The following is an 18463-nucleotide window of genomic DNA, read 5'->3' as shown; positions in this document are numbered from 1 at the left end:
CAATCAGAGCACAGCCCTCCCTGATGGTACAGTGGGTTGGAGCACAGCACTGCAAAGCTGGCCATGACCACTTCAGTGCGAGTTTGATCCCAGGCCCTGGAGGTGACCCACATGGCACACAGACCTCTCCTGACCTGCCACTGCTCCCCTCAACAGTGTACTTCCTCAGTCTGCTTACTTTGCTCCCCACTCTGTCTCTGGTGAATTCTCTCACTGCCCCTGCACCTCTGGCTTGTATCACAGTTCTGTATGCATAAATAAATCTTAAAAAAAAAAAAAAAGGGATCGCAGCACCAAATCCCAAGGCAAGGGAGTTGTGGCCAGATAATCAAATTATATCATCTATTAAGATGTGAGTCAGTTTGGTTGTGTAAAATCAAGTGATCTCGGGATCAATGAGCCCATCCACATCCTGCCTGATATTTTCTAGGATTGGTTATACTAACTTAGTAACAGAAATTTAGTATTTTAAGAAAAAAAAATAACAAAAGTAGCTGTATGTATCACAGCTTCTTAAGTTTTGTCCCTATTATGTAGTATTTATGCTGACAGCACCACTTATGGCGGGACTAATGGACTTCGAATATATAAAGCTTCTGGTCTGCCATTATGGGATTCCTGCTTTAACCTTTGTTTTAAAAAGATATGATGATTTTAAGCTGATCTAGCCGCACTCTTTCAGGTCTCCCTCACCAAGAAAATGCACTCAGATAACAGCTGGCAGTGGTTCAAGGTGCAACTTTGTGGCTCGAAGTGCAGAAGCACTGATTTAAGCAGCCTTGGGCCAGTGCTCTGGCCTGATTCACCAGCTCAACAAAGCCTGCTAATCACGTGCTTCCTCTCTATGCAGATCATTAGTCTTTAAAATGAAGTGAAAGTTGCGTATCCCCAATGCCCAGGATCCCCAGTGGACTGATGCTTAAGCTTTTCCCAAACAAGACCTGTGAAGGTCCTGAAGGAATGAATGGGTTCTGAAGGAGTGACTGTCCACTAAGTGTGCCCACTATGCTTAAAGAGCAATGCAGAGAGCAAGAAAAAGAAAATGTTTATAAGTAGCTGCAACCCAATAGTATTTTATCCCCTAGAAAAACTGCCAGATTTTGCATCTTCCTGTGATCCTTTTTTCCTTGTGGTATTTTACTTATATTTAAAAAATATTTATTTATGCATGCAAGAACTGGGGTATAGGGTAGAGGTGCAGGGAGAGAAAGGATTCACCGTGACAGAGTAAGGAGCAGAACAGGCAGATCTACTGAAATATACTCCTGAGGGGGGCAGTGGTGGGTCAGGAGAGGTCTGCTGGGCCATGTGGGTCACCTCCCTGGTGGGGGATCGAACTCTGTGCTGCAATGGCTGTGGATAGTTTCACAGTGCTGTACTTTTTTTTTTTTTAAAGATTTATTTATTTATTCATACAGAACTGGGGTACAGGCCAGAGATGCAGGAGGGAGAGAGATTCACCAGAGACAGAGTGGGGAGCAGAACAGGCAGATAGATGAAGTACACTGCTGAGGGGAGCAGCGGGCGGGTCAGGAGAGGTCTGCCTCGCCATGTGGTCACCTCCGGGGCAGGCGGGAATCGAACTCATGTGGAAGTGGCTTAAGCTTCTTAGTGCTGTGCTATTTAACCCGCTGCGCCACCAGGGAGGGCCCTCACAGTGCTGTACTTTAACTGGTTGCACTACCAGGGAGGGCCCTTCCCTCTGGTATATTATACCAACACATCTCTGGTTCTCAAGTGGTTGCCATCAAGCACTGAGTAGTATGGAATCTTGAATGTACACCTTTAAGCAATCAGACTTACAGACACATACATAAGTAGAATTGACTTACCTGGAATTGTGCCTAAGTGCCCAAGCTGTTTCCCAGTTCAAAATATCAGCTTCTCCTCACCCCTCAATTGTCCTCACAACACTTAAAAACAAAATTAATCAATCTGGCATTGTTCTCCCAAGCTTATCAGACTAAATGGAAGTCAGCACAAGAGTCACAATTTTAGAACCAAAATAGGAGATGCCTTAGATTAATGTTATTTCTTGCAGCTTCTAGCAGTCAAACAGTTTATTAAATACATGAGATGAAAAATTAACAAAGTGTAACTGTTTGTGCTACCTCTCCAGGAAATTAACACTTTTCCAGATGACTTGATCCCTGAGAGAATTAAAAATGCATGGGAGTAAATTATGCATGGAGACTATTTGCTAAGAGTCTGATTAAAGCCTCATTGGAAGCTTTAAACATTTCACTCCATCAGACAGTTTGGCCCTAACCTTGATTATGTTTCTTATTTATGGTCTTCACTACTCAGTATTTTGCTGTTGACCTTTACTGCTGAAATGAGCCTGATTTAGGATCTTAATTGTTCCTATGGCACTAGAACCAGTAGGGTTTAATTGCCCAGTGACTTGAGAGGCTTGAAGATATTTGAGGGTATCTTTGTCCAAATATCCTCTAACTGGAAAACAAAACACAGGCTGGTAAATAACCCCAGTTGACTTGTGGTTGACGCAGTTGACTCAGTGGTTCTGTGTATGCTGTCCACTTGCCTTCTGGACCACTGTGAAGTGGAGAGGAAGGAAAACATTGAGACCATTACTATATCTACGTAATAGATCTTTCCAATTTTTACTGCCATCATTGGCAAGAGCAAGAAAATGACAAATTTTGAACCTTCATAAATTGCAGGAATGTGATTTTAACAAATCCTCAACTCACCTTGACCGTAAGTGTTTTATAACACCTCATGAATGTTTCTGAAGTTTTTGTATGTATCAGACATCAACTGTGAACTATGGGCTATGTTGTTTGTATTTTCAAGTTGTCAGATACACAAAACACTTAATGTTGACATTAGACAGAACAGAAAACCTGAGGATAAGAACTACATGATTTTGTTCCAGACCACTTGATAAGAACAGAATGAAAATTAAGGTTTTGGGCAAGTACTAGCTTTTCTCAACTTTTTTTCTTCAAGTCCACTTATTTTCCCCTATACTATTCTGAACATTCATTCATTTAATACGTTATTAAGAAATTCAGTAATAAAAAGGTAGATATCCATGAACAAATGAAAATGTCTTAGACGAACATTAACCAACTAAATATGCTATCAATCATGTAATTACAGGGGGGAAAAACTCATGTGAGATAGACTGTAACAAAAGCTAGCTTCGCCAGGTTAAGAAAAATTTTGCTTGGGAAAGAAAACATGTTTTCCTTGCTTTGCACTGACTTCTGGAGAATAAATAAAATCTGAACTGGAGATTAGGCAGAATGCGTGGACAGTGAGATTTAGAGAAGAGAAAATTCATTCCAGGCAGAGGGGACCACAGTGCTAACAACCTCTCATAGGATTGTTGATGTAAAAGCAGTATTTTTGAAATGCGGATTGATACCAATGAGGGGATTATAAAATAAATTTATGGGATGCAATTACCATTATGTAGAATAATAAAAAGTAGAAATCACATATAGCAAGGTTGATGCTTTAGGAACTTCTGCACCACTTATATTAACTAAATATATTTATTTTATAGTACTGGGGACATGATGTAAAATGTTTTTCTTATTCTGTAGTAGCTTCAAGTTACTACTTGAAGGCTTACAGGCCTATGGGCTTGAAGTTGGTTGATTCAGCAAACACATACAAGATAATGAATGTAAAGGATTCAGTATTGAGCTTAAGAACAATGAAATAAAGGCCATGGAAAGATTTTTAATCAGGGGAGGAAAATGATGGGATTTAAATTTGAAAAGAATGACAGTGGGAAAGGGGGGAGTCTATTTATAGAATATCAGGATAATTTGGGAGCTATTCATTAAGCTTGGCCAAGAAATGTGACAAAATAGACTAAGTAACAAGACATAAATAAGTTTTAAGAATATAAATGGACATTGAAAATATGACATTATCAAAGATTAAAAACAGTTGACATCAGATATTCAGTGAAATATCTGTTCAGCAAAATGACACAGTTAAGATCACTAATGCACTGGAAAATAGTTTTATTTACTATATTAATGCACTGGGAAATTACCCAAAATGCAACGCAGCACACATAGAGAAAAAATTAAGAAGAGAAAGGATTTACTAGAGTGAAAAATTCAAAAAAAGCTTGAGGAACCAGAGAAAAGAAATATCCAGAGATAATTCCCAGAACTAGCGTAAGATAAAACTATGTTCATAATTAAAGGCCCAGCTGGTTTCAGTAACATGTAAGTCACACATAAATACCCTTAGACTATGGCAACAGAATGGTGGTTATGAAGGGGAAGTGGGGAAGACTAGAAAGGGCTGAATGATTAGTTATGGATAATGACCTGACACTTGGGGTGGGGGGGAGGAGTATGGTAAGAAAATATACTCCTATAACTTGTAGTGTTGTAAAATAAGGTCATCTTAATTAAAAATCACTTTTAAACATATTACAGTGAAACTGCAGAACACCAAAGGCCTAAATGCAACCAAATAAACAAAATAAGAAAAAGTCTCATTTAAAATTATATCAAGAACACTGACAAAGACGATAACCCAGGGAAAAGATTAACTGCACAACCTTCCTTTATGTTGTTGTGGAGTAGAAATACTAACTCTTTTAAGTTACAAAGATGTTTAAATTTTTAAGGTGCTGTAATAGAAAATGTTTTATTGCCTATAAGGCAAGAAAATAGTGGAACAAATAGTAATGAAGTATTTTGTTCTCATTTGACAATAAGGTGCCAAATGATTTGGGCAATCTTGTGGATCAAGATCCTCATTTACAAACTACTAAATTAGTCTGGATGAGGAAAGAATGATGTGCAGAGGGGCAGTGATGTAACTGATAAAGCCTGCTTTCAAGTTTTCCAGGTATGACTCTGGGTAACTCAGAATGTTTCCTTATCAACATACATGAACAGAATTTTAGTTTCCAGTTGTGTCACTTGTGACTTTCTCTTTAGGAGTAGATAAATAGGAAAAGACCTGACATATGGTAGGTGCTTAATAATAGCTTCCTAACTTTCTTACCTACATTTTTCACTGGCCCATATTAAATATTAGTTTTAAATGTTGGCTATGTAATTATCTAGAAATCTTTATTTGCTATTAATGTGGCTTGATTAAGATATAGTCTTAAAGTGGGAACTAGTAACAATGCTGCAGTCCTTTTTGCTGATAGGTAACCAATGACGAGGATAGGCATCTTAACATCATTCCCATCTCTCCAACACTGAGCAATGTACACAACTGCATATAGACTTCTAAGTTTATAGCTCAGTTATAGATCTGTACTTCTGATTAATAGAATTAGCTCCCACACATGCTAAGCAGGGTCCAATTTCGTCTAGTTATTGATATGCCACTTTCTCTAGGAACCTTGACCATTTTGTAGTACAAATAAACCTTTATAGTGTTTTCACATTTGTTACAGTTGAATTACAAATTAGCACTTGGTTTACCATGACCAGTGGTCCTCCCCTAAGCTTTGGCACCACCACCACCACCACACAGCAGGGGTCTGGCACTACATACAGCATATGGGTCAAATTATTCTCTATATTTAACTTAATCTTGAGGGTGGCTTGGTCAGATGACAAAGCAAAATCAAAACACCTAAGTATCTTTTATTTTTGTACCACTACTTAAAAGCAGAAAGCAGTAACAATTTGTTATTTAATGACCCAGGTATAATTCATACCTATTTTGTGTAAAGAAAACAAAAAAGGCTCTCCCTGGTGGTGCAAGGGGCTAAATTGCAGCACTATAGATTACGCAGTAGTTACTATAGTATGAATTTGATTCTCAACCAGAGAGATGACCCACATGGTGCAGCAGACCTCTCCTGTCCCACCCACTGCTCCCCTCAACAATGTATTTCCATCAATCTGCTTGTTCTGTTCCCCATTCTATCTGGTGAATCCTCTCAACCTTCTCACTTCTAGCCCATACTCCCAGCTCTTGCATGCATAAATAAATCTTAAAAAAACTCAAAAATACTTAAATATATCTTAATTATTCTGGGTGTCCTAAGAGGCATTTCAAAAAAAAGATTTATTTATACATACAGAACTGGGGTACATGTCAGAGGTACAGAGGGTGAGAGGATTTACCAGAGACAGGGGGGAACAGAACAGGCAGATCAATGAAGTACACTGCTGAGGGGAGCAACTGGTGGGTCCGGAGAGATCTGCCACGCCGTGTGGATTACCACCCTGGTAGGGGATTGAATTTGTGCTGCAGTGGCTGTGGAGTTTCATAATGCTGTGTTTTAACCTTTTGCGCTCCCTGGGAGGGCTCCAAACAGGCACTTGTAAAACTCAACGTGTGCTTCTATTTAGTCTCTACAGTCTTCCAGTGAGTGACTAAGAGTCACTTTAGGTAAGGAAACAAACAAAAAAAGCAGCTTTATTTATCATAGCCCCATATGGGACCCAATCACAATATCCTTCAATAGATCAATGGTTAAATAGTGTGGTATATAAATACTGTAAAAAATGACTTGGCAATACAGAAAAATGAAATACTGGTTTGGATGACAACTTGGATGGATCTCACGGTCATTATGAGTGAAAAACAAGCTAATTTCAGAAGGTAAATATGTGGCATAATTTCATTCCTGTCAACATTTTCATAATAACAAAATTAAGAGTTGGATAACAAATTAGTAGTTGCCAGGGTTTAGGGTTAGCTGGTGTGGTGTGGGTAGGTGACTACAAAGAGGTAGCATAAGATCTATCACAGTGAAGTGAATCCTATTATCTTGCTAACAGTGATGGTTGCAAAAATCTACATGTGATAAAATAACAGACCTCTTCACACACATTGCACAATGTCAAAATCCTGGTTTTGATAGTACACTGTAGCTGTGTAAGATGAAAAAATTGGGGGAAACTAGGCTACATGGAACTTCTCTGAACTACATCTGCAACTTCCTGTAAGTCTACAGTTATTCCAAAATAAAAAGTCACACACCAGACACCTGCACACAAGGAAATGCACAAGATAAAATGAAACTGCCAACTTTATTCAAATTCTCCCCCAAATTTATATTCAATATTGTTTTTAAAATGAACATCACCCTTTATAGAATGGGTTTATTACTTCATCTTTTATAGTTTTTTTTCTTCTTTCCTTTACAGTTTTCTTTCAGTAGAAGCCAGAGTCTTGAGTTGCCCAGTTAGGAGCCTAAAATATATAAAAGAATCAGAGTGAAAAGAAAGCAGAAATCACTTTCAGAAAAAGTCAACATAGAAACAGGTTTAACATTTCCTTTTAGCACCTTTCCTGCTAAAACATTCTCTATGGTTTTAACAATCTCTATAATTACTAAATGTCAGATATATCACTTAGAATAAAACAAGCAGATCAAAATATCTGATGGTTCTTGAACAGTTACAAAGTATATCAATGATATCATCAATACAATAACAAAACCCAACACCAATATATCCTGAAGCATACTGGGGGAGGAAAACATTACATAAAATGTATCTTCCAGGATCAATTACTCCAGATTGGTTGAAAGATATATTTCTTGTCCTTAAATGTTCCACAACTACTTTCTAAAACTTTCTGCATTCTAGTTAAACATAATCATGCAGAAAGGTTGGCTGAGATTCCAAAATTATAAGGCTATTACTCATCTTTAATGTCTAATATGTAGGATTTCTACCAAAAATGGGTAAATATTTTAATAGCTAAATATAAAGATCAAGCAAAATGAAATCTGTAAAAGACCAACACTAATACACAAACGTTTTTATAGAAGTATTTCTTTAAATTTAAAAACCACACTTGAAAGGGGTTTACACATGTAAGTTATCATGTGCCAGTATCAAAATGATCTACTGAAAACCCCGAGGAAATGAGTTAATGAAGTCACACAGAAAAGTAAAAAGAGTTCCAGTAAGGTAGCAACACTTAATTTTTTTTTTGAAGTTAAGTTTCTTAAATATAATGTTCATATCCCCAATAAAAAGAAATACAAAATCACATACAACTGATTTTAGTATTTTCAAATGAAGTCCATTTAGCAATTACTGCATTATTGTTAAAGCCCAGAAAGAAAAGGAAACGTGACTCTTACCTCAGACCTACTATTCTGATTAAGTTTCTTCTCAATATTCATGGCCAACATTTGGCTTCTAAATGAAAGACTTTTGGTCTTTTCGATTACTTGCTGATAGGGTGAAACTGCATTGTTACCCATAACCACATGACCCTATAACAAGAGAGAGAAATTGATCCCGAATGTTAGTAACGAAGCTTCCCACTGGGTACTGATCATGCCACAATACTACACGACTGTTTTTATGCAGAATACAGATATGACAACATTCATCCAGTAACAATAGGATGCTACTGCTGTCTTCGAAGAACTATTATCCATTAAAACGAGTTCTTAGTAGAACTAAACAAAATATTCTAATCAAAAATTCTAAAAAGGTATAAAATAACCTGCAACTGTTGCTTAGTATGTAATGTAACATAATACTCACCAATTTAGAATCAATCTTGGCATCCAGTCTTGCATTTCTAATTAGATTTACAATCCACCTTTCAGCTTCTTCTGGAGTCATGTTCAGTTTATCTGCTAACATGCTAATGAAAAAAAGTAAAACAATATTAATTGATTCTTAAAAACTTGCTTTTATGTACATGGGCTTTGACCATTATCTTGCTTTTATGTACATGGGCTTTGACCAAGGTATGTCCAAGTCACAGTCTTATTATCTGTGCTGTTCATATATGTGTGCTGTTACCTCATTCTGGGCACCACATATTCCACTTCACCAATTACAGTAAGATTCTTAAAGGGAGGCCATCATAGTCCGCATTTGCAGAAATTCAGCTTCTAGATCAACACCTAACTCTTAGGTTGTACTCAACTAGTCATAGTCTAACAGATAAAAAGGTTTTATCGCCGACAAAAATTAAACAAAAACAAGTCCTCCACCTCCTCCTTCTCTCTGTCTATCTCTCTCACACTCACGATCCTGCATTTTAACTCTTTATGACCAGGTTGAAAAAATAATAGTTTTTGTAAAGCTTAGTATTATCAGTACTAAAATGTCCACTTTAGTTAGAGGTAAGTTGATTGATCAGCTGATGGCATAGCATCTACAAATCTATGTGTAGTGTTTAAGAAGACAGATTTTTTTTTATTCTTTATGCATACAAGAACTGTGATGTAGGCCAGAGGTAAGGGGAATGGGGTGAAAGGATTCACCAGAGACAGAGTGGGGAGCAGAACAGGAACTGACTGAAATACACTGCTGAAGGGACCTGTAGCGAAACAGCAGAGGTATGCCATGCCATTTGGGTCACATCCCTGGCCAGGGATCGAACTCAAGCTGCAGTGGCTGTGGATAGCCTCATAGAGCTTTGACTTACTGGGGCCCAAGAAGATAATATTATACACAAATATTAACCATTCCCTTTTTTCTTGTCTTTGCTAAAGATACTATACACTTGTTAGGTCTTCTAAAGCAAACATTAATTTAATGAAATAATTAGCATTTTAATTAATAAACTCATTCCTTAGAATATTATAAATTAAAATTCCTGAGGTGATATGCATTCCCAGTTTTAAAACATATTCAAATCACTGTAAATCATAAATGATGTAACTCCAGAGCTTTCAACCAGAATATAACTAATTAATAAAAATGGTTTTATGGGAATAATAATTATCTTTGTGCTATTCCAATTTGATAGATGTATACCGACAAAGAGTTAACAGCATTTTATTAAAATGTAAAATTTAAGTTAGGCTAGCAATAAAACTGTAAACTAAAATACAAGCCAAATCTGTGAAGAGGTAATTATTTCAAGTTTATCCTTAAAAATGGCTCGGAGTTAAAAATTAATGATGATGATGATGACAAAGACTTATATGTCAAAATTTGTTTCATTGTGTTTTGGCTGAAAGTAAACATTCCCAGCAAACATATAATTCATGATTATTAGTCCAAGTTCATGGACAAATCTTTTTTTATTCTCTTCATCACTGTTCTTCAAACATAAGACACTGAATTCGGGAGTGTGTCTTTTTCTTTAAAAAGCTGGCAATTTCCCTCCCTAGGAAATACTCCTATAGTTGGTGTTTCCTGTGGCTTCCCAATTCCTTGAGTTTCTTGCTGGTACTTTGGGGGACAAATAAATTGCATTCTACTCTCCACAGGCAAATATCTAATACTTTTTACCTGAAACTATTACCCTAAAAGTAAACATTTTCCAAATTATACTCTTGTCATCTATAGCAACTTATTTTTTGTATTTTTCCTTTCTCTCCTCAAACACAACCATTTAAGAAGCATAAATGAAACTATTTATATTACATATATTAAAACCCCATTATCTTCAAAATTGCATATTCTGCTTTTTCAAAGCAGAATGTCATTCCCAGTAACTAATGTGCAGTTGACATAAGCAAGATTTCTTTTAGTCATTAAAATCTTACAGATGTTGTTTAAGTAACCAAAATTATTTGAGACATTTAGCCTTGAAACCTAAACTATTGGATTTCTCTTCTTTCTGGCCATATCACTTTAATCACTACTTCTCATCCACCTTCCTTACAAATATACTCTCACTTTAAAAGATTCTCCCTCTTTAATAACCATGCTATAAAACCTTTCTTGTATATTGAACAGGCCATGACTTCAGGGCCCTTACACATGTTATACCTTCCGTTTAAAATGTTCATCTTATTTCATCTTAGCTGTTGGGTCTCAGTTCCTAGTTCTTTCAAAATATGTCTCCTAACTGCATCATGTCTATTTGATGTTTTTATAGCCCTCACAAGAGCTGTAGTTGCTTTATTGTATATCTGTTTTCATGATGGACCCATGATTACGCATACAGTTTCCTCGTTCACTGCTATAAACTCACCAATTAACACAATGCCCAGCACTCGGGGCAATTAATAAATGTTTACTATTTAATTCCTAACCTAGTAAAAACTCAGTTCAGATTCCATTACTATTTCCTACTTTTCTAATTAAGCTACTTCTTCCAATCTGTCATTAATCTACTTTACATAAATTGTCAGATTAATCCTAAAACCCAACTAGCCAGTTTATTCTCAAGTTTCTTTTAAAACTATCATACCCAAAGAACAAGATTCATACTTCTAAGTTTCTATTTCACGGCTCCCTACAATTTAATGTTTCAACTTCCCATAAACCTCCCTCAGGAGCACCATATGCCAGATAAACCAAACCATTTATCTTCCTTCAACAAAGTAAGAACCCGGTTAGATGCTGGTGACAAAATACAGCCCATTCCCCACCTTTTTAAAGTTTTAAATTAGGCTTTGGGAAGAGAGGAACACTTAATCCCCAATATATACAAACTATCATTAAATGCTATGTTGAAAAAGTTTAAGGAGTTATATGAGATACAAAAGGGCTTTATTAATTAGTTCTAGTCTGGAGATTAGGGGACAGCTTATCTAATAAACAGCATTTAATCTTAGAATTTAAGATAAAAGAAATTTTTATTTTTAATAACAATTCCATTTAGGATTTCCCATCCTTCTTCTTTGTTTACATCCATATTCTGAATCTCATCTTCCTGTATACTGACAAAATCTGGAAGCACGCATTAAGACCCATAATGTCTATATGCTCTGAACCATAATCCGTTTGGGGATTTACTGTTTTACATAGTGCTTGCTCACCTTTAATTAGAAAATTGAGTCAAAGAAAAACTTGAAACAAAGACCAAGAAGAATTAGTAAGTTATGTGATGGCACCTCAGGTTAACTAGGCTAGCATTGTGAAAGTAAATTAAAGACGGTAGCACTGGTCCAGTTTCTTTCAAGTAACAAGAAAATATACACAGGAAGAGAAATTAAATGAGTATCAGGAAGAAATTCTCGGTCTACAATTGTCTTACATTCTAGTGATTTTATGTGGCTTAAAAAACAGTGTCCTATCAAAGCATAAAAAACCAAAAAATTGCTTTATACTACCCTACACCATGACTGTGATAGTTGAAGTAACTGTCAGCAAATTAAGAGACAAAAATGCTGAGGAAAAAATATTTCAATCTGGATTTTAAATATAAAATTAACTTTTAGTTGATTTTAAACTAGACATGTCAGTATTTTATGTAAGTCCCTATAAAAATGTTTAAATTAGCCAGCTCTTATTTACTCAACTGACCCAAAATACTGAATATGTTAGAAATACCTTAAATGCTATTTCAAATTACACATGAGAAATTAAGTATTTCTTCCTTAGTTGAGTGAGTTAACCATATTTAATTATGTCTCTAGAACAATCCCATATACTTTACAGGTGGTCCCACTTAACAACATAAGACATATAAATCTAAACCTAGAGAATCAATTAGGGTTTCTATCAGGTTTTCAATGACTGTGGATCTTTCCACAGTCCGCTTTCCCCCTTTCTCCTATGTTTTAACAAGTAAGGATTTGGGGTCTAGCACTTCACATGCTTATTTACCAACTCAATACTCTGGTCTTCCCATTTTATTTGATAAACAATTTATTTCAAATACTACTGATTTAGGAATTAAGGTATAGGAATCTCTGGTCTGCTTTTCACTGAAGACTGGCCAGCTATTTAGCATGTACTCTCCAGTCATTTATAAGGGGTGTGCTATGACTATGTAAAGAACAGGCACTAAATGTAAACTCTGTTTAAAACTAATATTAGAAGGAAATAGGATAAAATTGAGACATTTTGTGACAAGTAAAAATTCTCATTGAAAGAATGACTTCATAACTTAAAGAAACACAATAGTAGCTGCCAAAGACCTTCTTCTGTGAAAAGCCAAACCCCCCAAATGGGGAAACTATACTAACGTATGCTCCAACATGTTCATCATACACATTCAAAGAATTACTTCATGCTTTGTTTTTATCAACAACTGAAAACTGATCCAAGAATTATTTTTGAACAGCCTTTAAATTTCAGGCACACACTACATCTGATATACTATTCAGTTATACTAAACTAACTCCCATTGCAGTAATCTTTTTTGACAGATGCTGCATACTTTACAGTAAACAGATTTGAAACTTATTTTACAAACCTATAGGACTGTATATAAACTGATAAAAATATGCTTAATGTGCATTTTTATAAAGATATGACTATAATATGTGCTTCTAAGTCATTTAGTTAAGAAGCCTATCAACAGAGAATGTTCCAAATCATAAATGTAAAGAGTTGTTTAATAAAACAACCATGAGTGTTATAATACAATCCTATTCAGCATTGAAATGTCTTCAATGAGGGAAAGAAAGACCAGAGAAAAATCCTTTCCCTAAAAGATCAAATATCAAATACCTTTAGTCTAATGAAAGGCAAAAATAAGCCAGTATAAGTGAGAGACATTAAACATTATAGTCAGTTTATAATAAAAAAAATCCTACTTTAGGGCTTAAAAATACTCCATTGAGTGTTATTGAGGTTCACTGAAACTTTCAGTTAAATTACCCCGATACTCCACTATATAAAGCATGTCCCTGCCATTTTCTAATCACTCTGCATTTTCCTTCTAAACACCCATTATATCTCTAATTATTTATTTATTATGTTTCACCCTCTGGATTTTTAGTTCTCATGTGAGGGAGGGCAGGGTTTGCTTTACATTTTATCCAGTAACTAGCCAGACGAGGCACTCACTCACATGTACACTGTTTTCCTTAAATAGCTATACAAACGATAGTGCTATGAACTAACTATATTATAATCATGATAACAGCATATTCACTTTAGAAAAAAAAAGTTGTTGTGCATTCTTGAAACAGAAAAACACAGAAATGGAGAATAGATGAGTGGTTACCAGGAGTTACAGAAGTGGGAATGGTCATAAAAGACATAAGGGATCCTTTGGTCAAAATAAGGGTCCTCGTCTCAAAATAAAAAATATGGACCTCATCTCAAAATAAAAAAGGTACTTAAAAAAGATTTTCCATCAGAATAATTTTGGAGCAGTTTTAAAAAATAAAGATGCTGAGATATTCCCCCCATACACTGTTATTGAGGGTTAGGATTGGTTATCGATTATTGTAAATTTTAAAAAGATTCCCACTTGGTTCTACCGTGCAGTTTGAATTATGAATTAGCAATTTACAGCAATAATCCCAGAGGCATACTGCAAAAGAATCAACTGGGAAAGTTGTAAGCCCAGACTCTCAAGTTTTGATTCCCGATTCAGAAAGTCTTCACTAAGGTCAGAAAATCTATTTTCAAGATTTCTTTTCTCAAAGATTTATTTATTTATGCATACAGAACTGGGGTACAGGCCAGAGGTGCAGGGGAGATGAGAGGATTCACCAGAGACAGAGTGGGGAGCAGAACAGGCAGAACTATGAAGTACATGGCTGTGGGGAGCAGCGGGCGGGTCAAGAGAGGTCTGCCGCGCCATGTGGGTCACCTCCTTGGTTGGGGATTTAATTCTGCATTGAAGCAGCTGCAGCTCGCTTGCAATGCTGCATTTTCACCAGTTGCGCTACCAGGGAGGTCCTGATTTTCTTTTGTTTTTATGTTCTCTAGGTATCTGTATATATAGATAGGTTTAAAAATCTCTGGATTAGAGAACAGTAATTTTTTCCTACATATTGCTTAAGGATAAACACTAGCTCTGGTGGTCATCATCATGGATTCTAAGTCCTTGGAAGTCTATATTAAGATGTTGGCTCTATTTATAAAAGCCCAACATAATGCTTATTATTTTCAGCTGTATTTCTAACCCAATTAAGCAGCTTTCAAAACATGAAGCTTATGACTCCACTGCTGACCTGAAAACTTGAGAGGTCATGGTCCCTAAGAATAATTCTTTTACCTGCAACTGCACTTTCCCTGCTCAGCTCTATATCTTCTCAATTCATTATAAGTTAAAGATACAGAATCAATGATTTTTTACATTATTTTAGCAGGCTCGATTACACATCTAAAAATGAAAACTTGATGCAGTTAATCTCAATCCCATGTATTTTTGGGATAACCACCTCAAAGTACTGCGTAACTTGGAAAATCTGATCTAGGAAGTCAGAGTGCTTCAGGGTATCTCTATTTGTACTGCAAACCAAAACTCTAGAGATCCTGAGACACAGAATTAAACACTGAAAAAATAAGGTTTCCATCTTTATCCTCTAGTTGAATTAATAGACTAAGTTAGTCAAGTCTAATTTCTAAATTGTTCACAATGAAAGTTTTAAATGAAGTACAATACAGTATTAATTCAGAGACCTGTTAGCCCAGACTCTGTCATGAAATAAGACCTAAGCAGCTAGCTTAAAGTCTTCAAGCCTTAAGTTTCCCAGCTACAAAAAAAAAAAAAAAAAAAAAAAAAAAGTTGTACTGAATTAAGTGTTTTGCAGAACTGTGTTCCATAAGTCTCAGGGTCCATAGAGATGCCTTACCAGTAGCACAGAAACTAAAGATGTAGAGACTGAACAGGAATGAGGGGGCTCTGATTTGATTTACACATATAGCATTTGATTTTCCTAAAGATTACATATATACATTTATAAATGTCCATATAGTACACACTACATATATGCAGAATATTCCACTTGAAAATAATGAATATGTATGCACACATAAAATTTTACATGCATGGATCTCAAACTTGCGAACTGACTTTAAAGAGCTCAAAAATTACACATGGCTATTGGTTACCACACTGAATAATGTATATATAAAACATTTCTATCACTACAGAAAAGTCTACTGTGTACTAGTGTCAGTGATACAATAACTGTGATGTTGGATATCTTCCAGCTTTAAAATCCTTCCCTAATATTTGAAGAAAATGCATTAATCTATACACTTAAATCATCTGAGCAAAGCATTCTTCAGAGAGCTAAAAGTTTAAACAACTCAAGTTAAGAGGAAATACTACCAGTGGGAGAGGACAGATTCCTGAACGTTACAAAGTCATTAGAATTTGCTTAAAAATGTTTTAGATTGTCTAAATCTACCAAAAAAAAAAAAAAAGGCACAAAACAAAAATCCCATAGGAATAAAAAGGTATAGCATGCAGGGAAAAAAAAAAACAAAAAAACACTGATAGAAATCTTTCAAAAAAATTTTTGTAGTGACACTGTCTAGGGGGAAGTTTAAAGAAGCAGTCCATATTACTTACTTTGAATTGCCATTTCTCGTATGTAAGCACACAGATCTTCATGACACACACTTCATTTATCTAGTTTTGCATTAACAATAATAAATGGAATCTCAAGAAGCAACATGATGAATACAGGTTCTAGAGTTAATAAAAGTGCTAGACCTGGAAAAAACCTTACTCACGGTACCTCAGAAGCAAATCCCCAAGTGAAAAAGTTTTATTACAGACAAAAAAACAAATTCATCAATATAAAGACAAAATAAATTCATTCATCTAAGAAATTTTTACTGAGGTACTCTCAACTCAGTATTTGAAATTTTTGAATATCTGAAAGTAAGTGGGCACACACAACATATAAGATTTAATAACCATGGCTGCAGAACTTAAAACCAAAGTTCTCAAAGTCACATATGGCACTTATCGGCTATAATGCTGGAAAAATTTGTGCCTAAAAAATTAGTATTTTAAGTATTACAAAGTCAATTACATACGTAGTAAGGATATAAAAAGGAGTTTGCTTTCAAATGGTTCATAACCAGGTTAATTAGGTAAGTTTTAGACAAACACCTCAATGTCCAGATTCTAATGAGAAATGGAGAAAATTACATAAATCAGCATAATTATACATCTTAAAAAATAGAAATAAAACAATGCAAGAATTCAGTTATCTATTGTCTACCAGAGTCCCACATAAGATATATTTCTCTCTTTATTTCACAACAAATGATGTGTTAGAAGTATCCATGTATTTTTAAAGAGAATCAAACTTTCAAATTATAAGTCTGCTAGCTATAGTAAAGAACTAAATTGAAGTCAAGACTTTAATTCCCATAGGAAAAGCCCCATGGTCACAATATACTTTTAACTCAGAATAACCACTTCAATGACAACCCACTAAACTTAGGCAAGCAAGTATGGATGCCTTAACAAAAACAAATGGCACAAAAGAAAAACTAGTCTACACACAATTCCTAAGAGGGAAACATTAAAGTAGTAAGTTTTTAAACATTTATGGAGCATTTACTGTTTGACTTCATCTGTGGCCAAAGGGCACTAGTTATTTTTCAAATTCTAATATGTAAAATTAGTTTCTAATAGGTTATGATGTTTCACAATTTTTTTCCCAATAATTTTCTCACACAACAGAGAAAATTTCAACTGAAATTCACCATAATTTTTCCATGTTTCAACATTCTAGGATGTCATAGGCATTTACTATAAGAGAATTCAAATATATAATTAAATAAAATAAACTCAATTAAATGAAATGATTACCAAATGTGGTCTTTCAACAGAATTTCCGATTTACTAAGGTCTAACTCCTTATTTGAACTTCTGTTGAAAATCATTCTAGAACTTGTTACTTTTCTTTTCTTTCTATATTAAGGTCTAACAAAACTTTTCAGACAGCTAACTGACAACCATATACTGCCTTGAAGTTACCATTTCAAGATATCATGCTGTGCCACACATGGAAACTATTTCTCTAAGAAGTTATACCTGTAAAGGAGACATAGCTATGTCTGTAGCATCCATAATTCAAATAAAAACAGGATTTTCAATAAACTAGAAAGAAAAGTTTTTTTTTTGTCTTCTAAAGCAAAAGAAAATAAAACAAAAATGTAATGAACCTGAATTCTATTAAACATAACTTAATTTACAAAAATTTGAAAGTAAAAAATAAAAAGCAAACCAGGGTGTTCTTACTTAATGCTGATACACTGGTGGATGCGACAAAATGTCTCAAAAATGAAGAGACGGGCATTTTCAATGAAATCCTCAAGACAAGCCACTAAGAAGAAGTCATTCACAAGCACCTAAATGTATACAATATAAAAAATAATAATTAATGGCATTGACAACAATTTAAAAACTTTAAAAATTTAATTTCTCCTTTATTAAGTCACTACAATTCTCACCTAGTATCACTAGTTTTACACCAAGCACTTTCTATAACTGTTCAAGCTTCTAGCAATTAAAAGCAAATGTCCAAAAAAAGTGACAAACTAGCTTTGTCCTGTCCATATATAAGTGCTCTGTAGCTAACATATCTTTTTCTAACTACTTAGAAACTAAAAATGTAACTACTTAGAAACTAAAAATGTAACTACTTAGAAACTAAAAATGGACTAAATGTATGCGTATTTTTGTCATACACTTGGAAATCTACAATGAAAAAAAGAAATCCTAGGAAGTAGCTACTATTTCACAGATGGCATCATAATTAGAAGAGATTATGTTATGTGAACTTCAACAAAAGCAACCAATTACCCCTCAATACTTAAGAATAAAAAATGCATACTAATATTAAAATAGTGTCACACGCACAGGGGTGATTTGGTGATGGGAAACCCGTGGGGATTACAATTGAGAT

At 35.0% G+C, this 18463-nt stretch overlaps 1 protein-coding gene across 1 annotated transcript in view; it reads right to left on the bottom strand.

Annotated features, from left to right (window-relative positions):
- Positions 1-6982: 6982 nt before the first annotated feature.
- The window catches only part of EIF3E (eukaryotic translation initiation factor 3, subunit E), a 34480-nt gene continuing 22999 nt past the window's right edge, over positions 6983-18463 (bottom strand). Inside the window, exons 10-13 of the mRNA XM_004679652.2 lie at positions 17797-17906; positions 8478-8580; positions 8066-8200; positions 6983-7164 (exon numbers count right to left, since the gene is read on the bottom strand). Coding sequence (XP_004679709.1) covers positions 7126-7164; positions 8066-8200; positions 8478-8580; positions 17797-17906 — 387 coding nt within the window. The 3' untranslated portion in view covers positions 6983-7125. The remainder of the gene's footprint in view (positions 7165-8065; positions 8201-8477; positions 8581-17796; positions 17907-18463) is intronic.

Source organism: Condylura cristata, unplaced genomic scaffold, assembly GCF_000260355.1.
Source record: "Condylura cristata isolate star-nosed mole 26May11 unplaced genomic scaffold, ConCri1.0 scaffold00009, whole genome shotgun sequence".
NCBI classification, from domain to species: domain Eukaryota; kingdom Metazoa; phylum Chordata; class Mammalia; order Eulipotyphla; family Talpidae; genus Condylura; species Condylura cristata.
This window is presented reverse-complemented; position numbering and strand designations above follow the sequence as displayed.